Below are 20000 nucleotides of genomic sequence, written 5' to 3'. Positions count from 1 at the left end.
CATGTTTCTATATCAGTGGTTCTCACAGGGTTAAACCCTATGTTTCTATGTCAGTGGTTCTCACAGGGTTAAACCCTATGTTTCTATGTCAGTGGTTCTCACAGGGTTAAACCCTATGTTTCTATGTCAGTGGTTCTCACAGGGTTAAACCCTATGTTTCTATGTCAGTGGTTCTCACAGGGTTAAAACCCTATGTTTCTATGTCAGTGGTTCTCACAGGGTTAAACCCTATGTTTCTATGTCAGTGGTTCTCACAGGGTTAAACCCTATGTTTCTATGTCAGTGGTTCTCACAGGGTTAAACCCTATGTTTCTGTGTCAGTGGTTCTCACAGGGTTAAACCCTATATGTTTCCATGTCAGTGGTTCTCACAGGGTTAAACCCTATGTTTCTATGTCAGTGGTTCTCACAGGGTTAAACCCTATGTTTCTATGTCAGTGGTTCTCACAGGGTTAAACCTCATGTTTCTATATCAGTGGTTCTCACAGGGTTAAACCCTATGTTTCTATGTCAGTGGTTCTCACAGGGTTAAACCCTATGTTTCTATGTCAGTGGTTCTCACAGGGTTAAACCCTATGTTTCTATGTCAGTGGTTCTCACAGGGTTAAACCCTATGTTTCTATGTCAGTGGTTCTCACAGGGTTAAAACCCTATGTTTCTATGTCAGTGGTTCTCACAGGGTTAAACCCTATGTTTCTATGTCAGTGGTTCTCACAGGGTTAAACCCTATGTTTCTATGTCAGTGGTTCTCACAGCGTTAAACCCTATGTTTCTATGTCAGTGGTTCTCACAGGGTTAAACCCTATGTTTCTATGTCAGTGGTTCTCACAGGGTTAAAACCCTATGTTTCTATGTCAGTGGTTCTCACAGGGTTAAACCCTATGTTTCTATGTCAGTGGTTCTCACAGGGTTAAACCCTATGGCCCTCATTTATCAACCGTGCGTACGCCAAAATATGGGCGCACGCCAAAATTACCGACATTTTCGGCATTTAACATTTCCGGCAAAGCTTGAAATTGAACGTGACAACGATCAAAACCTACGTCTACTCCGCAGCTGCCGTACGCTGTTTTTCTGTCTTACACAAGCGGAGCAGCCTTGTCTGAACTGCTGAGAGGCTGTCACAGGCATCAAAACATATATGTATTCACTCCTAAAATGTTTATATAAAAGGTATGTACCGTAATTTCCGTACTATAAGCCGCGGCTTTTTACCCATGATTTGAACCATGCGGCTTATACAACGGTGCGGCTAATCTATGGATTTTTACAGCTAACACAGAGCCATCTCAGGCTCTGAGCTAACGTAGCTGCGGCTTATAGTCCGGTGCGGCTTGTATATGGGATTTTCCCTAAATTTGGCTGGTGCGGCTTATATTCAGGTGCGGCTTATAGTCCGGAAATTACGGTATAATGTATATGGGCTACATGTAAAAAATAAATAAATAAAAATGTTAAGGAATACATGTGTCATATGAAATTAGTAGGAGATAAAATCGCGCAATTAAAAACAATGTTGCAAGAGATGCTTAAGCCATTTAAACAGTGTTTTGCATGAGCGCATAGGATTTGGGCTGTCTGTGCTGAAATATTTCCATGACGGGACGTTGGAGAGTAGCCTATAGTGCAGCAGTGCTGCAGCTCAGCTGCGGAGAGTCCCAACGTGCAGGTATAGCCTACTGTAGCCTAATCTACAGCATGAAGGCCAATGTCTTTCTTACGGTATGTGCAATATAATAAACCTGACGCGTCGCTCGAATGCCAAATGTACCGTGCCAGGCTCCCAGCGCAAGTGGGAACTGCATCGGAGATATAGGTATATTACCCAGCCAGCCCATGCACCAGCCACATGAGGCTATGGTTTTGGCTGCACATTCATATAATGACAGCCCGGCCACTGCAGTGACTAACGACTGCGAGGCAATCTAAATAGACTGGCGAACGTCGGAACGTGCATGGTCAGTTGGTCACGGACGGACCACTGTGATAGAGAGAGACAGACAGACAGACAGGACAGGACAGGAGGAGCACCTGCAAAACAGCAGCGTGTGTGTGCCTATTTGTTATTTAATTATGGTTCACAGGTTCAGGTTTTCGTTCACTAATATATCTTGTTGTATATTAAATTAAAAATACTTTAATAATTTAATATACAACTGACAACACACAGTTAAAGTTGCAAATAGCGATATGTGCGTGCGTGCGTGCGGGGGGGTGAGGCGGGCAGCAAGGGAAGCGAAGCGAGAGGAGAAACAGACAGCTTTATTTAATGTGTCATGTAGGTGCGTGCGTGCATGACAGCAAGGCAAGCAAGGTGAGAGGGAAACAGACAGGGACCCTGCATGAATTAAATAAACTTTATTTAGTTGTCTGTTTCTCCTCTCGCTTCACTTCCCTTGCTGCCCGCCTCACCCCCCGCACGCACGCTTTATTTAATTCATGCAGGTGTTCGTTCTTTATTTGTTTAACAACACACCAGTTAGTTGGGCTTGCAAGTTGCGTGTGCGTGCTGTGCGTGTGTATGAGAGAGGGGGGTGAGGCGGGCAGCAAGGCACGGGAGAAACCTATTTTTTCATGTAACCATGGTTTCAGGAAACTTATTGCCGTTGTTCATGTCGCAAAAACGAGGGCGAGGCTTGATTTCTTAGGGCGTGCCAGATCAAATTCAGCCGTGACATTTATTAACGTGAGAACAAAATTAAGGAAGGATCAGCTGTTTGCGATCACTTTATAAATGCCGTGGCGACGTGGGTGTACTACGAAACCTGCACTCGAATATGTGGCAGATTTTACACTCGATTGATAAATGAGGGCCTCAGTTTCTATGTCAGTGGTTCTCACAGGGTTAAACCCTATGTTTCTATGTCAGTGGTTCTCACAGGGTTAAACCCTATGTTTCTATATCAGTGGTTCTCACAGGGTTAAACCCTATGTTTCTATGTCAGTGGTTCTCACAGGGTTTAAACCCTATGTTTCTATGTCAGTGGTTCTCCCAGGGTTAAACCCTATGTTTCTATGTCAGTGGTTCTCACAGGGTTAAACCCTATGTTTCTATATCAGTGGTTCTCACAGGGTTAAACCCTATGTTTCTATGTCAGTGGTTCTCACAGGGTTAAACCCTATGTTTCTATGTCAGTGGTTCTCACAGGGTTAAACCCTATGTTTCTATATCAGTGGTTCTCACAGGATTAAACCCTATGTTTCTATGTCAGTGGTTCTCACAGGGTTAAACCCTATGTTTCTATGTCAGTGGTTCTCACAGGGTTAAACCCTATGTTTCTATGTCAGTGGTTCTCACAGGGTTAAACCCTATGTTTCTATGCCAGTGGTTCTCACAGGGTTAAACCCTATGTTTCTATGTCAGTGGTTCTCACAGGGTTAAACCCTATGTTTCTGTCAGTGGTCCTCACAGGGTACCTGTCTCACAACCTGTCTACTGCTCACAACCTGTCTGCTGTTCAGTACCTGTCTACTGCTCACAACCTGTCTACTGCTCACAGCCTGTCTACTGCTCACAACCTGTCTGCTGTTCAGTACCTGTCTACTGCTCACAACCTGTCTACTGCTCACAACCTGTCTACTGCTCACAACCTGTCTGCTGTTCAGTACCTGTCTACTGCTCACAACCTGTCTACTGCTCACAGCCTGTCTACTGCTCACAACCTGTCTGCTGTTCAGTACCTGTCTACTGCTCACAACCTGTCTACTGCTCACAGCCTGTCTACTGCTCACAGCCTGTCTACTGCTCAGTACCTGTCTACTGCTCACAACCTGTCTACTGCTCACAACCCGTCTACTGCTCACAGCCTGTCTACTGCTCACAGCCTGTCTACTGCTCAGTACCTGTCTACTGCTCAGTACCTGTCTACTGCTCACAACCTGTCTCACAACCTGTCTACTGTCCAGTACCTGTCTGCTGCTCACAACCCGTCTACTGCTCAGTACCTGTCTCACATACCTGTCTATTGCTGCGAACCTGTCTCACTCTCACCTGTCTACTGCCTCCAGTTTGTCACAGAGGAACGTGAGAACAGAAACCACCTCCTCACACACACACTGGATATCTGAGAGGCACGCACACACACACACACACACACACACACACACACACACACACACACACACACACACACACACACACACACACACACACACACACACACACACACACACACACACACACACACACACACACACACACACACACACAGAGAGAGAGAGAGGGGGAAATAAGAGATGTGGTGCATGCATTGAAAGTGGTTATCAAGTCAATTTAAATATTAATTTCTGAAGATGACAGAAATGTAACTCGGAGGAATATTATTCCAGCACAGTCGTCTCCGTATAATTCATTAACCCTTACCTCTCCTTTGTAGCTGCGGAGCATTCACCTCCTCTCCATCTGAACCCTGCATGCACGCACGCGCGCACATGCGCACGCACGCACGCACACACACACACACACACACACACACACACACACACACACACACACACACACACACACACACACACACACACACACACACACACACACACACACACACACACACACACACACACACACACACACACACACACACACACACACACACACACACACACACACACACAGAGAGAGAAGTAGTGAGTTTAGTGAACGATAAGGGGACACTGTGTTGTTGAAAACACACACAGCTTACGTCATGGCTGTGTTGTTAAACTAATAATACTGGCGTGCGTGCGTGCGTGTACCTCCTGTGTGTGTGTGAGCTGCAGGGTGAGGTCTCCTAGGATCTGGCTCAGCGTCGCTCTGACCGCCGTGTTGATGCTGCGCTGATGACCGCTGGACACGTAGGTGTCGATACACACCTAACACACACACACACGCACGCACGCACACACACACACACACACACACACACACACACACATAGAGCGTCACAGTCCCGCCCCCTCAAGAGACCTGTAAAATCCCCGTTCATATTCCTCATAGACTTTTCAGAAAGTATTTATTTAAAGACGGTTACGCCGCGGACAAAGACAACTCTTTATTTAAAGACGGTTACGCCGCGGACAAAGACAACTCTTGTCGTGACAAATCATGACAATAAACACAATGTTTTGGCCCGAACAAAGAATTCGAAAGTAGAAGAAAAAGAAACGGCAGGTTAGAACAGTTTTTGTTGTTGTTTTTCTTCTTTGTAATTCTTTGTTTGGTCCAAAATATTGTGTGTGTTGTCATGATTTGTCACGACAAGAGTTGGCTTCGTACGACGCTTAAAAGGTCTCTAAATTAATACGTTTTGAAATGTCTATGAGGAAAAATGCATTGGGATTCATTTCCTGGGCCTGGCGTTGTCATGAAAGGGGGCGGGACTGGGCCTGGGCGTCATCATGAAAGGGGGCGGGACTGGGCCTGGGCGTCGTCATGAAAGGGGGCGGGACTGCAACGCTCTATTGGGTATTGATCATGTGACGGTCATGGGTTATTACCTCAGCGATGCGAAGGATGGAGTCTCTGTTGAGGTCAAAGTTCGGCGTGTAGGTCACACAGAGCAACACCTGTTAACGACGACAACAACAACAACGTTACTATGACAACCACACCTGGACAGAGAGAGAGAGAGAGAGAGAGAGAGAGAGAGAGAGAGAGAGAGAGAGAGAGAGAGAGAGAGATAGAGAGAGAGATAGAGAGAGAGAGAGACAGACAGACAGACAGACAGACAGACAGACAGACAGACAGACAGACAGACAGACAGACAGACAGACAGACAGACAGACAGACAGACAGACAGACAGACAGACAGACAGACAGACAGACAGACAGACAGACAGACAGACAGACAGACAGACAGACAGACAGACAGACAGACAGACAGACAGACAGACAGACAGACAGACAGACAGACAGACAGACAGACAGACAGACAGACAGACAGACAGAGCCGGTGCACTTCAAACCACAGCTAACAGTTTATTATTTTATTTACTACAGAATGATGTCACAGGATGTGAGCTGTGTAGAACTACAGAATGATGTCACAGGATGTGAGCTGTGTAGAACTACAGAATGATGTCACAGGATGTGAGCTGTGTAGAACTACATAATGATGTCACAGGATGTGAGCTGTGTAGAACTACAGAATGATGTCACAGGATGTGAGCTGTGTAGAACTACAGAATGATGTCACAGGATGTGAGCTGTGTAGAACTACAGAATGATGTCACAGGATGTGAGCTGTGTAGAACTACAGAATGATGTCACAGGATGTGAGCTGTGTAGAACTACAGAATGATGTCACAGGATGTGAGCTGTGTTGAACAGTCTTCAACAGTATGTCAGGAAACAGGCCTAGCAGGTTATGCTAATGAGCAGGTTATGCTAATGAGCGGGTGACCGTTAGCATTTACATGGATTTACATACAGCTGAGAGAGAGATATTGATAGAGAGGCATACAGACAGAGAGAGAGAGTGATAGAGAGACATATACAGACACACAGAGAGAGAGAGAGAGAGAGAGAGAGAGAGAGAGAGAGAGAGAGAGAGAGAGAGAGAGAGAGAGAGAGAGAGAGAGAGAGAGAGAGAGAGAGAGAGATATTGATAGAGGCATACAGACACAGAGAGAGAGAGAGAGAGTGATAGAGAGACATATACAGACACAGAGAGAGAGAGTGATAGAGAGACATATACATACACACAGAGAGAGAGAGTGATAGAGACATATACAGACACAGAGAGAGAGATAGAGATAGAGATAGAGAGAGAGAGAGAGAGAGACATATAGAGAGAGAGAGAGAGAGAGAGAGAGAGAGAGAGAGAGACAGAGAGAGAGAGAGAGAGAGAGAGAGAGAGAGAGAGATAGAGAGACATAGACACACAGAGAGAGAGAGAGAGAGAGATAGAGAGACATAGACACAGAGAGAGAGAGAGAGAGAGAGAGAGAGATAGATAGAGAGACATAGACACAGAGAGAGAGAGAGAGAGAGAGATAGAGAGACATAGACACACAGAGAGAGGGAGTGATAGAGATACATACAATTTACAATGTATTCATTTATCAGACGCTCTTAATCCAGAGCGATTTACATTAAGCAGGAACAAAAGCATGGGAATACATCACATAAAAACATTTATCATGAAACATGCGTAAGCTAAGAAAGTAACAGTGGAATATCTATATAATGAAACTATACATATAAACTATACATATAAACTATACATCTTTACTACTATGCTATACATTATGTACTATGACGTGCTATGACTACATACAATGCAATTATAGTGCTGTCTACATAACATGCTATAAGTCTGTGTCAGATGCTATCTAAGTCTACAGAAATGCTATCTAAGGGGTTAGGATAAGTGCTATACATAGACACAGAGAGAGAGTGATATAGACACACAGAGAGAGAGAGTTATAGAGAGAGAGAGAGAGAGAGAGAGAGAGAGAGAGAGAGAGAGAGAGAGAGAGAGAGAGAGAGAGAGAGAGAGAGAGAGAGAGAGAGAGAGAGAGAGAGAGAGAGAGAGAGACATAGACACACAGAGAGAGAGAGTTATAGAGAGAGAGAGAGAGAGAGAGAGAGAGAGAGAGAGAGAGAGAGAGAGAGAGAGAGAGAGAGAGAGAGAGAGAGAGAGAGAGAGAGAGAGAGAGAGTGATAGAGAGACATAGACACACAGAGAGAGAGAGAGAGAGAGAGACATAGACACACAGAGAGAGAGAGAGTGATAGAGAGACATAGACACACAGAGAGAGAGGTACCTTCATGACCTCCACCTGTAGGTCCTCGTTCAGAGTGGGCGTGGCCCGGACCGCCTCCAGCATTTGACCCAGGAAGTGTTTATCGATGACCTCTGACCCCGGCGTGACCCCGACACCCCCCACGAAACGCTCCTCGCACAGCAGCTTCTGATTGGACACACAGATCAACACGTCAACCAATCACTGTCTGTCTGTCTGTCTGTCTGTCTGTCTGTCTGTCTGTCTGTCTGTCTGTCTGTCTGCCTGCCTGCCTGTCTGTCTGTCTGTCTGTCTGTCTGTCTGCCTGCCTGCCTGCCTGCCTGCCTGCCTGCCTGCCTGTCTGTCTGTCTGTCTGTCTGTCTGTCTGTCTGCAAACTGACTATGAAAAGTGGACTGGTTAAGTAATCAATTGGCAGGTGTGTGGTTGCCATGGCAATCGATGGGCTGGAGGCTGGACATTTTGGTGGGTTTTTTTTTGTTTTAGTCATTAGTCTCTTGAACAGTTTTCATCTAGTTTTAGTCACATTTTAGTCACCCGGAATGTGTTAGTGTTAGTCTAGTTTTAGTCGACTAAATCTACAGTTGATTTAGTCGACTAAAATGTGTTTTGGCGGTCATTGATGCCGTAGTAAGGACTGTTTTTACACTTGCTGATAATAGCCGATCTACAAGCTCACAACGCGTCGCGCTGCGACGCGTTGTGAGCTTGTAGATCGGCTATTTTCAGCATGCAACCAAGTGTAAAAATCTCTTGTCCACTAGTCCCTTCCTAACATTTTAGTCTAGTTTTTATTTGTCGACGAAAATTGTCAGTATATTTAGTCTTAGTTTTAGTCATCGTAGCTTAGTTTTCATTTAGTTTCCATTTGTTTTTGTCAGTGAAAAAAGGTAGTCGACGAACGGTTTTTCGTCTTAGTTTTAGTCGACGAAAACAACACCGTTGCCCAGGTGAGGGCATTAGGCTCGCTAGGCGGAGCCTGTTGTGCGTCAATCAAGGACTGTCTAAAGAGGACGGGACGCGAAGACCGTATGCGGGCGACGCCATGTTGGCTCACATGGTGCTCCATGAAGGACAGAAACATGTTGGCTCACATGGTGCTCCATGAAGGACAGAAACATGTTGACTCACATGGTGCTCCATGAAGGACAGAAACATGTTGACTCACATGGTGCTCCATGAAGGACAGAAACATGTTAGCTCACATGGTGCTCCATGAAGGACAGAAACATGTTGACTCACATGGTGCTCCATAAGGACAGAAACATGTTGACTCACATGGTGCTCCATGAAGGACAGAAACATGTTGGCTCACATGGTGCTCCATGAAGGACAGAAACATGTTGACTCACATGGTGCTCCATGAAGGACAGAAACATGTTGACTCACATGGTGCTCCATGAAGGACAGAAACATGTTGGCTCACATGGTGTTCCATGAAGGACAGAAACATGTTGACTCACATGGTGCTCCATGAAGGACAGAAACATGTTGACTCACATGGTGCTCCATGAAGGACAGAAACATGTTGGCTCACATGGTGCTCCATGAAGGACATAAACATGTTGACTCACATGGTGCTCCATGAAGGACAGAAACATGTTGGCTCACATGGTGCTCCATGAAGGACAGAAACATGTTGACTCACATGGTGCTCCATGAAGGACAGAAACATGTTGACTCACATGGTGCTCCATGAAGGACAGAAACATGTTGGCTCACATGGTGCTCCATGAAGGACATAAACATGTTAGCTCACATGGTGCTCCATGAAGGACAGAAACATGTTGACTCACATGGTGCTCCATGAAGGACAGAAACATGTTGGCTCACATGGTGCTCCATGAAGGACATAAACATGTTAGCTCACATGGTGCTCCATGAAGGACAGAAACATGTTGACTCACATGGTGCTCCATGAAGGACAGAAACATGTTAGCTCACATGGTGTTCCATGAAGGACAGAAACATGTTGACTCACATGGTGCTCCATGAAGGACAGAAACATGTTGACTCACATGGTGCTCCATGAAGGACATAAACATGTTAGCTCACATGGTGCTCCATGAAGGACAGAAACATGTTGACTCACATGGTGCTCCATGAAGGACAGAAACATGTTAGCTCACATGGTGCTCCATGAAGGACAGAAACATGTTAGCTCACATGGTGCTCCATGAAGGACAGAAACATGTTGACTCACATGGTGCTCCATGAAGGACAGAAACATGTTGGCTCACATGGTGCTCCATGAAGGACAGAAACATGTTGACTCACATGGTGCTCCATGAAGGACAGAAACATGTTGACTCACATGGTGCTCCATGAAGGACAGAAACATGTTGACTCACATGGTGCTCCATGAAGGACAGAAACATGTTGGCTCACATGGTGCTCCATGAAGGACAGAAACATGTTGACTCACATGGTGCTCCATGAAGGACAGAAACATGTTGGCTCACATGGTGCTCCATGAAGGACAGAAACATGTTGGCTCACATGGTGCTCCATGAAGGACATAAACATGTTGACTCACATGGTGCTCCATGAAGGACAGAAACATGTTGACTCACATGGTGCTCCATGAAGGACAGAAACATGTTGGCTCACATGGTGCTCCATGAAGGACAGAAACATGTTGACTCACATGGTGCTCCATGAAGGACAGAAACATGTTGACTCACATGGTGCTCCATGAAGGACAGAAACATGTTGACTCACATGGTGCTCCATGAAGGACAGAAACATGTTGGCTCACATGGTGCTCCATGAAGGACAGAAACATGTTGACTCACATGGTGCTCCATGAAGGACAGAAACATGTTGGCTCACATGGTGCTCCATGAAGGACAGAAACATGTTGGCTCACATGGTGCTCCATGAAGGACATAAACATGTTGACTCACATGGTGCTCCATGAAGGACAGAAACATGTTGACTCACATGGTGCTCCATGAAGGACAGAAACATGTTAGCTCACATGGTGTTCCATGAAGGACAGAAACATGTTAGCTCACATGGTGCTCCATGAAGGACATAAACATGTTGACTCACATGGTGCTCCATGAAGGACAGAAACATGTTGGCTCACATGGTGCTCCATGAAGGACATAAACATGTTGACTCACATGGTGCTCCATGAAGGACAGAAACATGTTGACTCACATGGTGCTCCATGAAGGACAGAAACATGTTGACTCACATGGTGCTCCATGAAGGACAGAAACATGTTGACTCACATGGTGCTCCATGAAGGACAGAAACATGTTGACTCACATGGTGCTCCATGAAGGACAGAAACATGTTGGCTCACATGGTGCTCCATGAAGGACAGAAACATGTTGACTCACATGGTGCTCCATGAAGGACAGAAACATGTTGGCTCACATGGTGCTCCATGAAGGACAGAAACATGTTGGCTCACATGGTGCTCCATGAAGGACATAAACATGTTGACTCACATGGTGCTCCATGAAGGACAGAAACATGTTAGCTCACATGGTGCTCCATGAAGGACAGAAACATGTTGGCTCACATGGTGCTCCATGAAGGACAGAAACATGTTGGCTCACATGGTGCTCCATGAAGGACAGAAACATGTTGGCTCACATGGTGCTCCATGAAGGACAGAAACATGTTGACTCACATGGTGCTCCATGAAGGACAGAAACATGTTGACTCACATGGTGCTCCATGAAGGACAGAAACATGTTGACTCACATGGTGCTCCATGAAGGACAGAAACATGTTGACTCACATGGTGCTCCATGAAGGACAGAAACATGTTGACTCACATGGTGCTCCATGAAGGACAGAAACATGTTGACTCACATGGTGCTCCATGAAGGACAGAAACATGTTGGCTCACATGGTGCTCCATGAAGGACAGAAACATGTTGACTCACATGGTGCTCCATGAAGGACAGAAACATGTTGACTCACATGGTGCTCCATGAAGGACAGAAACATGTTAGCTCACATGGTGCTCCATGAAGGACAGAAACATGTTAGCTCACATGGTGTTCCATGAAGGACAGAAACATGTTAGCTCACATGGTGCTCCATGAAGGACAGAAACATGTTGACTCACATGGTGCTCCATGAAGGACAGAAACATGTTAGCTCACATGGTGCTCCATGAAGGACAGAAACATGTTGACTCACATGGTGCTCCATGAAGGACAGAAACATGTTGACTCACATGGTGCTCCATGAAGGACATAAACATGTTGACTCACATGGTGCTCCATGAAGGACAGAAACATGTTAGCTCACATGGTGCTCCATGAAGGACAGAAACATGTTGGCTCACATGGTGCTCCATGAAGGACAGAAACATGTTGGCTCACATGGTGCTCCATGAAGGACAGAAACATGTTGGCTCACATGGTGCTCCATGAAGGACAGAAACATGTTGACTCACATGGTGCTCCATGAAGGACAGAAACATGTTGACTCACATGGTGCTCCATGAAGGACAGAAACATGTTGACTCACATGGTGCTCCATGAAGGACAGAAACATGTTGACTCACATGGTGCTCCATGAAGGACAGAAACATGTTGACTCACATGGTGCTCCATGAAGGACAGAAACATGTTGACTCACATGGTGCTCCATGAAGGACAGAAACATGTTGGCTCACATGGTGCTCCATGAAGGACAGAAACATGTTGACTCACATGGTGCTCCATGAAGGACAGAAACATGTTGACTCACATGGTGCTCCATGAAGGACAGAAACATGTTAGCTCACATGGTGCTCCATGAAGGACAGAAACATGTTAGCTCACATGGTGTTCCATGAAGGACAGAAACATGTTAGCTCACATGGTGCTCCATGAAGGACAGAAACATGTTGACTCACATGGTGCTCCATGAAGGACAGAAACATGTTAGCTCACATGGTGCTCCATGAAGGACAGAAACATGTTGACTCACATGGTGCTCCATGAAGGACAGAAACATGTTGACTCACATGGTGCTCCATGAAGGACAGAAACATGTTGACTCACATGGTGCTCCATGAAGGACAGAAACATGTTGACTCACATGGTGCTCCATGAAGGACAGAAACATGTTGACTCACATGGTGCTCCATGAAGGACAGAAACATGTTGACTCACATGGTGCTCCATGAAGGACAGAAACATGTTAGCTCACATGGTGCTCCATGAAGGACAGAAACATGTTGACTCACATGGTGCTCCATGAAGGACAGAAACATGTTGACTCACATGGTGCTCCATGAAGGACAGAAACATGTTGACTCACATGGTGCTCCATGAAGGACAGAAACATGTTGACTCACATGGTGCTCCATGAAGGACAGAAACATGTTGGCTCACATGGTGCTCCATGAAGGACAGAAACATGTTGACTCACATGGTGCTCCATGAAGGACAGAAACATGTTGGCTCACATGGTGCTCCATGAAGGACAGAAACATGTTGACTCACATGGTGCTCCATGAAGGACAGAAACATGTTGACTCACATGGTGCTCCATGAAGGACAGAAACATGTTGACTCACATGGTGCTCCATGAAGGACAGAAACATGTTGACTCACATGGTGCTCCATGAAGGACAGAAACATGTTGGCTCACATGGTGCTCCATGAAGGACAGAAACATGTTGGCTCACATGGTGCTCCATGAAGGACAGAAACATGTTGACTCACATGGTGCTCCATGAAGGACAGAAACATGTTGACTCACATGGTGCTCCATGAAGGACAGAAACATGTTGACTCACATGGTGCTCCATGAAGGACAGAAACATGTTGACTCACATGGTGCTCCATGAAGGACAGAAACATGTTAGCTCACATGGTGTTCCATGAAGGACAGAAACATGTTGACTCACATGGTGCTCCATGAAGGACAGAAACATGTTGACTCACATGGTGCTCCATGAAGGACAGAAACATGTTAGCTCACATGGTGCTCCATGAAGGACAGAAACATGTTGACTCACATGGTGCTCCATGAAGGACAGAAACATGTTGACTCACATGGTGCTCCATGAAGGACAGAAACATGTTGACTCACATGGTGCTCCATGAAGGACAGAAACATGTTGACTCACATGGTGCTCCATGAAGGACAGAAACATGTTGACTCACATGGTGCTCCATGAAGGACAGAAACATGTTGACTCACATGGTGCTCCATGAAGGACAGAAACATGTTGACTCACATGGTGCTCCATGAAGGACAGAAACATGTTGACTCACATGGTGCTCCATGAAGGACAGAAACATGTTGACTCACATGGTGCTCCATGAAGGACAGAAACATGTTGGCTCACATGGTGCTCCATGAAGGACAGAAACATGTTGACTCACATGGTGCTCCATGAAGGACAGAAACATGTTGACTCACATGGTGCTCCATGAAGGACAGAAACATGTTGACTCACATGGTGCTCCATGAAGGACAGAAACATGTTGACTCACATGGTGCTCCATGAAGGACAGAAACATGTTGACTCACATGGTGCTCCATGAAGGACAGAAACATGTTAGCTCACATGGTGCTCCATGAAGGACAGAAACATGTTGACTCACATGGTGCTCCATGAAGGACAGAAACATGTTGACTCACATGGTGCTCCATGAAGGACAGAAACATGTTGGCTCACATGGTGCTCCATGAAGGACAGAAACATGTTGACTCACATGGTGCTCCATGAAGGACAGAAACATGTTAGCTCACATGGTGTTCCATGAAGGACAGAAACATGTTGACTCACATGGTGCTCCATGAAGGACAGAAACATGTTGACTCACATGGTGCTCCATGAAGGACAGAAACATGTTGACTCACATGGTGCTCCATGAAGGACAGAAACATGTTGACTCACATGGTGCTCCATGAAGGACAGAAACATGTTGACTCACATGGTGCTCCATGGAAGGACAGAAACATGTTGACTCACATGGTGCTCCATGAAGGACAGAAACATGTTGACTCACATGGTGCTCCATGAAGGACAGAAACATGTTGGCTCACATGGTGCTCCATGAAGGACAGAAACATGTTGGCTCACATGGTGCTCCATGAAGGACAGAAACATGTTGGCTCACATGGTGCTCCATGAAGGACAGAAACATGTTGGCTCACATGGTGCTCCATGAAGGACAGAAACATGTTGACTCACATGGTGCTCCATGAAGGACAGAAACATGTTGACTCACATGGTGCTCCATGAAGGACAGAAACATGTTGACTCACATGGTGCTCCATGAAGGACAGAAACATGTTAGCTCACATGGTGCTCCATGAAGGACAGAAACATGTTGACTCACATGGTGCTCCATGAAGGACAGAAACATGTTGACTCACATGGTGCTCCATGAAGGACAGAAACATGTTGACTCACATGGTGCTCCATGAAGGACAGAAACATGTTGACTCACATGGTGCTCCATGAAGGACAGAAACATGTTGACTCACATGGTGCTCCATGAAGGACAGAAACATGTTGACTCACATGGTGCTCCATGAAGGACAGAAACATGTTGACTCACATGGTGCTCCATGAAGGACAGAAACATGTTGACTCACATGGTGCTCCATGAAGGACAGAAACATGTTGACTCACATGGTGCTCCATGAAGGACAGAAACATGTTGACTCACATGGTGCTCCATGAAGGACAGAAACATGTTGACTCACATGGTGCTCCATGAAGGACAGAAACATGTTGACTCACATGGTGCTCCATGAAGGACAGAAACATGTTGACTCACATGGTGCTCCATGAAGGACAGAAACATGTTGACTCACATGGTGCTCCATGAAGGACAGAAACATGTTGACTCACATGGTGCTCCATGAAGGACAGAAACATGTTGGCTCACATGGTGCTCCATGAAGGACAGAAACATGTTGACTCACATGGTGCTCCATAAGGACAGAAACATGTTGACTCACATGGTGCTCCATGAAGGACAGAAACATGTTGACTCACATGGTGCTCCATGAAGGACAGAAACATGTTGGCTCACATGGTGCTCCATGAAGGACAGAAACATGTTGACTCACATGGTGCTCCATGAAGGACAGAAACATGTTGACTCACATGGTGCTCCATGAAGGACAGAAACATGTTGGCTCACATGGTGCTCCATGAAGGACAGAAACATGTTGACTCACATGGTGCTCCATGAAGGACAGAAACATGTTGGCTCACATGGTGCTCCATGAAGGACAGAAACATGTTGACTCACATGGTGCTCCATGAAGGACAGAAACATGTTGACTCACATGGTGCTCCATGAAGGACAGAAACATGTTGACTCACATGGTGCTCCATGAAGGACAGAAACATGTTGACTCACATGGTGCTCCATGAAGGACAGAAACATGTTGACTCACATGGTGCTCCATGAAGGACAGAAACATGTTGACTCACATGGTGCTCCATGAAGGACATAAACATGTTGACTCACATGGTGCTCCATGAAGGACAGAAACATGTTGGCTCACATGGTGCTCCATGAAGGACATAAACATGTTGACTCACATGGTGCTCCATGAAGGACAGAAACATGTTGGCTCACATGGTGCTCCATGAAGGACAGAAACATGTTGGCTCACATGGTGCTCCATGAAGGACAGAAACATGTTGACTCACATGGTGCTCCATGAAGGACAGAAACATGTTGGCTCACATGGTGCTCCATGAAGGACAGAAACATGTTGGCTCACATGGTGCTCCATGAAGGACAGAAACATGCGTTGAGTTGAGACCGAGGAAGCTGAACGCGGAAGTGTTGGCTGCAAACCGCCCCCTAAGGTCTTCCACTGCTGGCCCAAACCGCCCCCTAAGGTCTTCCACTGCTGGCCCAAACCGCCCCCTAAGGTCTTCCACTGCTGGCCCAAACCGCCCCCTAAGGTCTTCCACTGCTGGCCCAAACCGCCCCGCTAAGGTCTTCCACTGCTGGCCCAAACCGCCCCGCTAAGGTCTTCCACTGCTGGCCCAAACCGCCCCCCTAAGGTCTTCCACTGCTGGCCCAAACCGCCCCCTAAGGTCTTCCACTGCTGGCCCAAACCGCCCTCTAAGGTCTTCCACTGCTGGCCCAAACCGCCCCCCTAAGGTCTTCCACTGCTGGCCCAAACCGCCCCCCTAAGGTCTTCCACTGCTGGCCCAAACCGCCCCCCTAAGGTCTTCCACTGCTGGCCCAAACCGCCCCCCTAAGGTCTTCCACTGCTGGCCCAAACCGCCCCCCTAAGGTCTTCCACTGCTGGCCCAAACCGCCCCCTAAGGTCTTCCACTGCTGGCCCAAACCGCCCCCCTAAGGTCTTCCACTGCTGGCCCAAACCGCCCCCCTAAGGTCTTCCACTGCTGGCCCAAACCGCCCCCTAAGGTCTTCCACTGCTGGCCCAAACCGCCCCCTAAGGTCTTCCACTGCTGGCCCAAACCGCCCCCTAAGGTCTTCCACTGCTGGCCTGCTCGCTTTGCCTGAAAGAAATGGCAACTAAAAAACACGGGGAAGCAGCTTTTTGCTTCTACGGGCCGTCGGCATGGAACAAGCTCCCACTGTACCTTCGTCAGGCAGCCTCTGTAGACACTTTTAAAGCTCAGCTCAAGACCCACTTCTACAACATTGCTTTTAATTGATCTTTTATTTTTTTTGTTATTCATGTCCTCACTGTACTGCATTACTGCTTGTTGCCTTGCTTTTCTTTTATTCTCCATTGTTCTGTAAAGCACTTTGAGCTGCATTTCATGTCATGAAAGGTGCTATACAAATAAAGTTGTATTATTATTATATCTTCCCTTCCATGTGAGCACCATGGCGTCGCCCGTACCACGCCATGTGGTCTCGGCGTCTCGTCCTCTTCAGACGGTCCTTGTTGTGCGTGAGGAAGTGGGAGAGGGCGGGGCTTTGATAAAGGTTAATTAGATTGATTAATTAATTACCTGCATCCCCATCAAGGCCGTCTGTCCTAGTTTGGTGTTTTTAGACTCCAGAGCCATCTGGAGAGGAAGGAGACAGCACTCACTGCACACGCACACGCACGCGCACGCACACGCACGCACACGCACACACACACACACACACGCACACACACACACACACACACACACACACACACACACACACACACACACACACACGCACACGCACACGCACACGCACACACACACACACACACACACGCACACGCACACGCACACAGAACTTTTAGCAGCTTTCAGTGGACAGTGTTTATGTTATAAGCGGGGTGCCACTCGGCCACTCGCTCACTCCAGCATGACATATGTGACGTGTTGACATCACATCACATCAGTGTCCGAATGTAAATCGTTGCAGTTTGTTTATTAGCAGAGTTCAATATAGCGGTATTTAAAGACCTCCATGTAAGTTGTGTGAAGTCCACAAGATGGTCACAAATTTTGACAGGTCACCAATTTCACCATCATTTGCCATGCCGGAGTGACCGAGTGTGAGCGAGCGAGTGGCCGAGATTTTAGTGACAATACTCCCTTCATGGGGAGCACCGACTCTGACGGCAATATCGGTATAGGTCCGCGGGTTCATGTACTTTTTATTTGCATTGTAATCACCATAGGGTTTTTTCAGATCGCCTCATAAAGAACCGTTTGAAAAATAAACAAATCATCCCGTCCGTTTCACTCTTTTGGATAATGAAGAATCAACTGACTACAAGAAACCAGTCAAAACGCTGCTGCTGAATTTTCGCTAGGAACAGACTGTATCAAATAAGTGACTGCAGGCTGTCACCTCCCTGCAAGGACAGTTTGTTACATTATTTTTAAATTCATGAATGAAATAAAGAAAAATAGGTTAATGAAAATATGTTTGCAGGCATTTAGGCCTATATGTATATGATAAAAAGGTTATTCTTTTAAAATAACATAGGCCTATGATTATTATCAATACATTAATATTATATCCGTTATCCAGCAATATGAAAACAGTGCACCACCTTGACAATATGAAAATATCAGCAGCATGATTGATTAACCACATGAATTCACCCCCGCTAATCCTGGAGGGGGGGGGGGGGGGGGGGGGAGGGATACGGCAAAAATAGCCGATCTATAAGCAACGCGACGTCCGTGTTGTGAGCTTGTAGATCGGGTACTTTTGGTAAAGAATTACCAAAAGTCTGCTCACAATACGGACGTTTGGTGTTAACAGAAACAGCAGTCCAATAAATTACTGCCTACATAATGACATTTTAATGTATTTATTACAATTCAATGAAATAATGTTAGATAGCATATTGTTTCATGGCAGAAATTAATGAATATTAATAAAACATATGTTCGGACACAATGTGTCTCACATGCATGTATTTAGCCTACGTTTGTGATAAATAATCTCACAAATATAATTCTACAGCAAGCAACTGATTCCTCTCCTAACGTCATGCGCTGGGCCTGGGTGATACAATGACTCAGATTAGTACGGTAATACTATTGCAAATGAATTGTTTTATTATAAATAAAACAAAACAACTGCAAATAAATGCACAGATCATTTGTCTCGAGATCTGTAGCTTCGAGATCCGCCAGGGAAGAAAAGAGAAGGAAAACCAACGTTTAAAAAGTACATTTGTGTTGATTTCTTTGGCTGGTTCAACTTCTGCCTCTTCTGAGTTGGAACGCAATGAGCGCATGCATGCATGCAGAAGCAGCGCACGTGCGCAAACGCGTGCATGTGCGCTCAAGAGCGAGCTTGCGCAATGCATTATGGGGCAGATTTGCTTCGCTGTGTTTTTTGTATAGTGACCATCGGATGGTCCCTACAATTCCCGGTGCATTGTGGGATACTTCAGTCCACTACATTAGGGTGCTAAAATGCTCACTACATATTCGGACACTATAACAAAATGGCGGAACCCCAAAGTAGTGCACTATATGGGGCTTAGGGAATTAATTCGGACCCAGCCAGTGTTTATGTTATAAGGGGTGCATACTTAGTTATGCATAGACTAGGGTGCATAGACTAGTCATTGGTTAGACATGGGTTAAGGTTAGGTTTAGGTGTGCTGCCCCGTGGGAGGTTAGGGTTAGGGTGAGGGTTTGAGATAGGTTGTAGTTGTAGGACTAATGACTGGTCTAACCAATGACTAGTCTAAACCAGGACTAATGACTGGTCTAACCAGTGACTAGTCTAAAGCAGGACTAATGACTGGTCTAACCAGTGACTAGTCTAAACCAGGACTAATGACTGGTCTAACCAGTGACTAGTCTAAAGCAGGACTAATGACTGGTCTAACCAGTGACTAGTCTAAAC

General features: G+C 46.1%; 1 protein-coding gene across 1 annotated transcript in view; it reads right to left on the bottom strand.

The window, feature by feature from the left end:
* Positions 1 to 20000, bottom strand: part of LOC310865917 (brefeldin A-inhibited guanine nucleotide-exchange protein 3-like) — a gene marked incomplete at its 3' end in the record, with an annotated part of 74355 nt that overhangs the window by 50537 nt on the left and 3818 nt on the right. Inside the window, 6 exon segments of the mRNA XM_083775118.1 lie at positions 3991 to 4055; positions 4391 to 4408; positions 4734 to 4850; positions 5475 to 5543; positions 7746 to 7892; positions 17654 to 17735. Of these exon segments, the coding sequence (XP_083631244.1) occupies positions 3991 to 4055; positions 4391 to 4408; positions 4734 to 4850; positions 5475 to 5543; positions 7746 to 7892; positions 17654 to 17735 (498 nt within the window).

The sequence above is a fragment of the Protomyctophum parallelum genome, assembly GCF_964188405.1.
Source record: "Protomyctophum parallelum genome assembly, chromosome: 10".
Classification (NCBI taxonomy): domain Eukaryota; kingdom Metazoa; phylum Chordata; class Actinopteri; order Myctophiformes; family Myctophidae; genus Protomyctophum; species Protomyctophum parallelum.
This window is presented reverse-complemented; position numbering and strand designations above follow the sequence as displayed.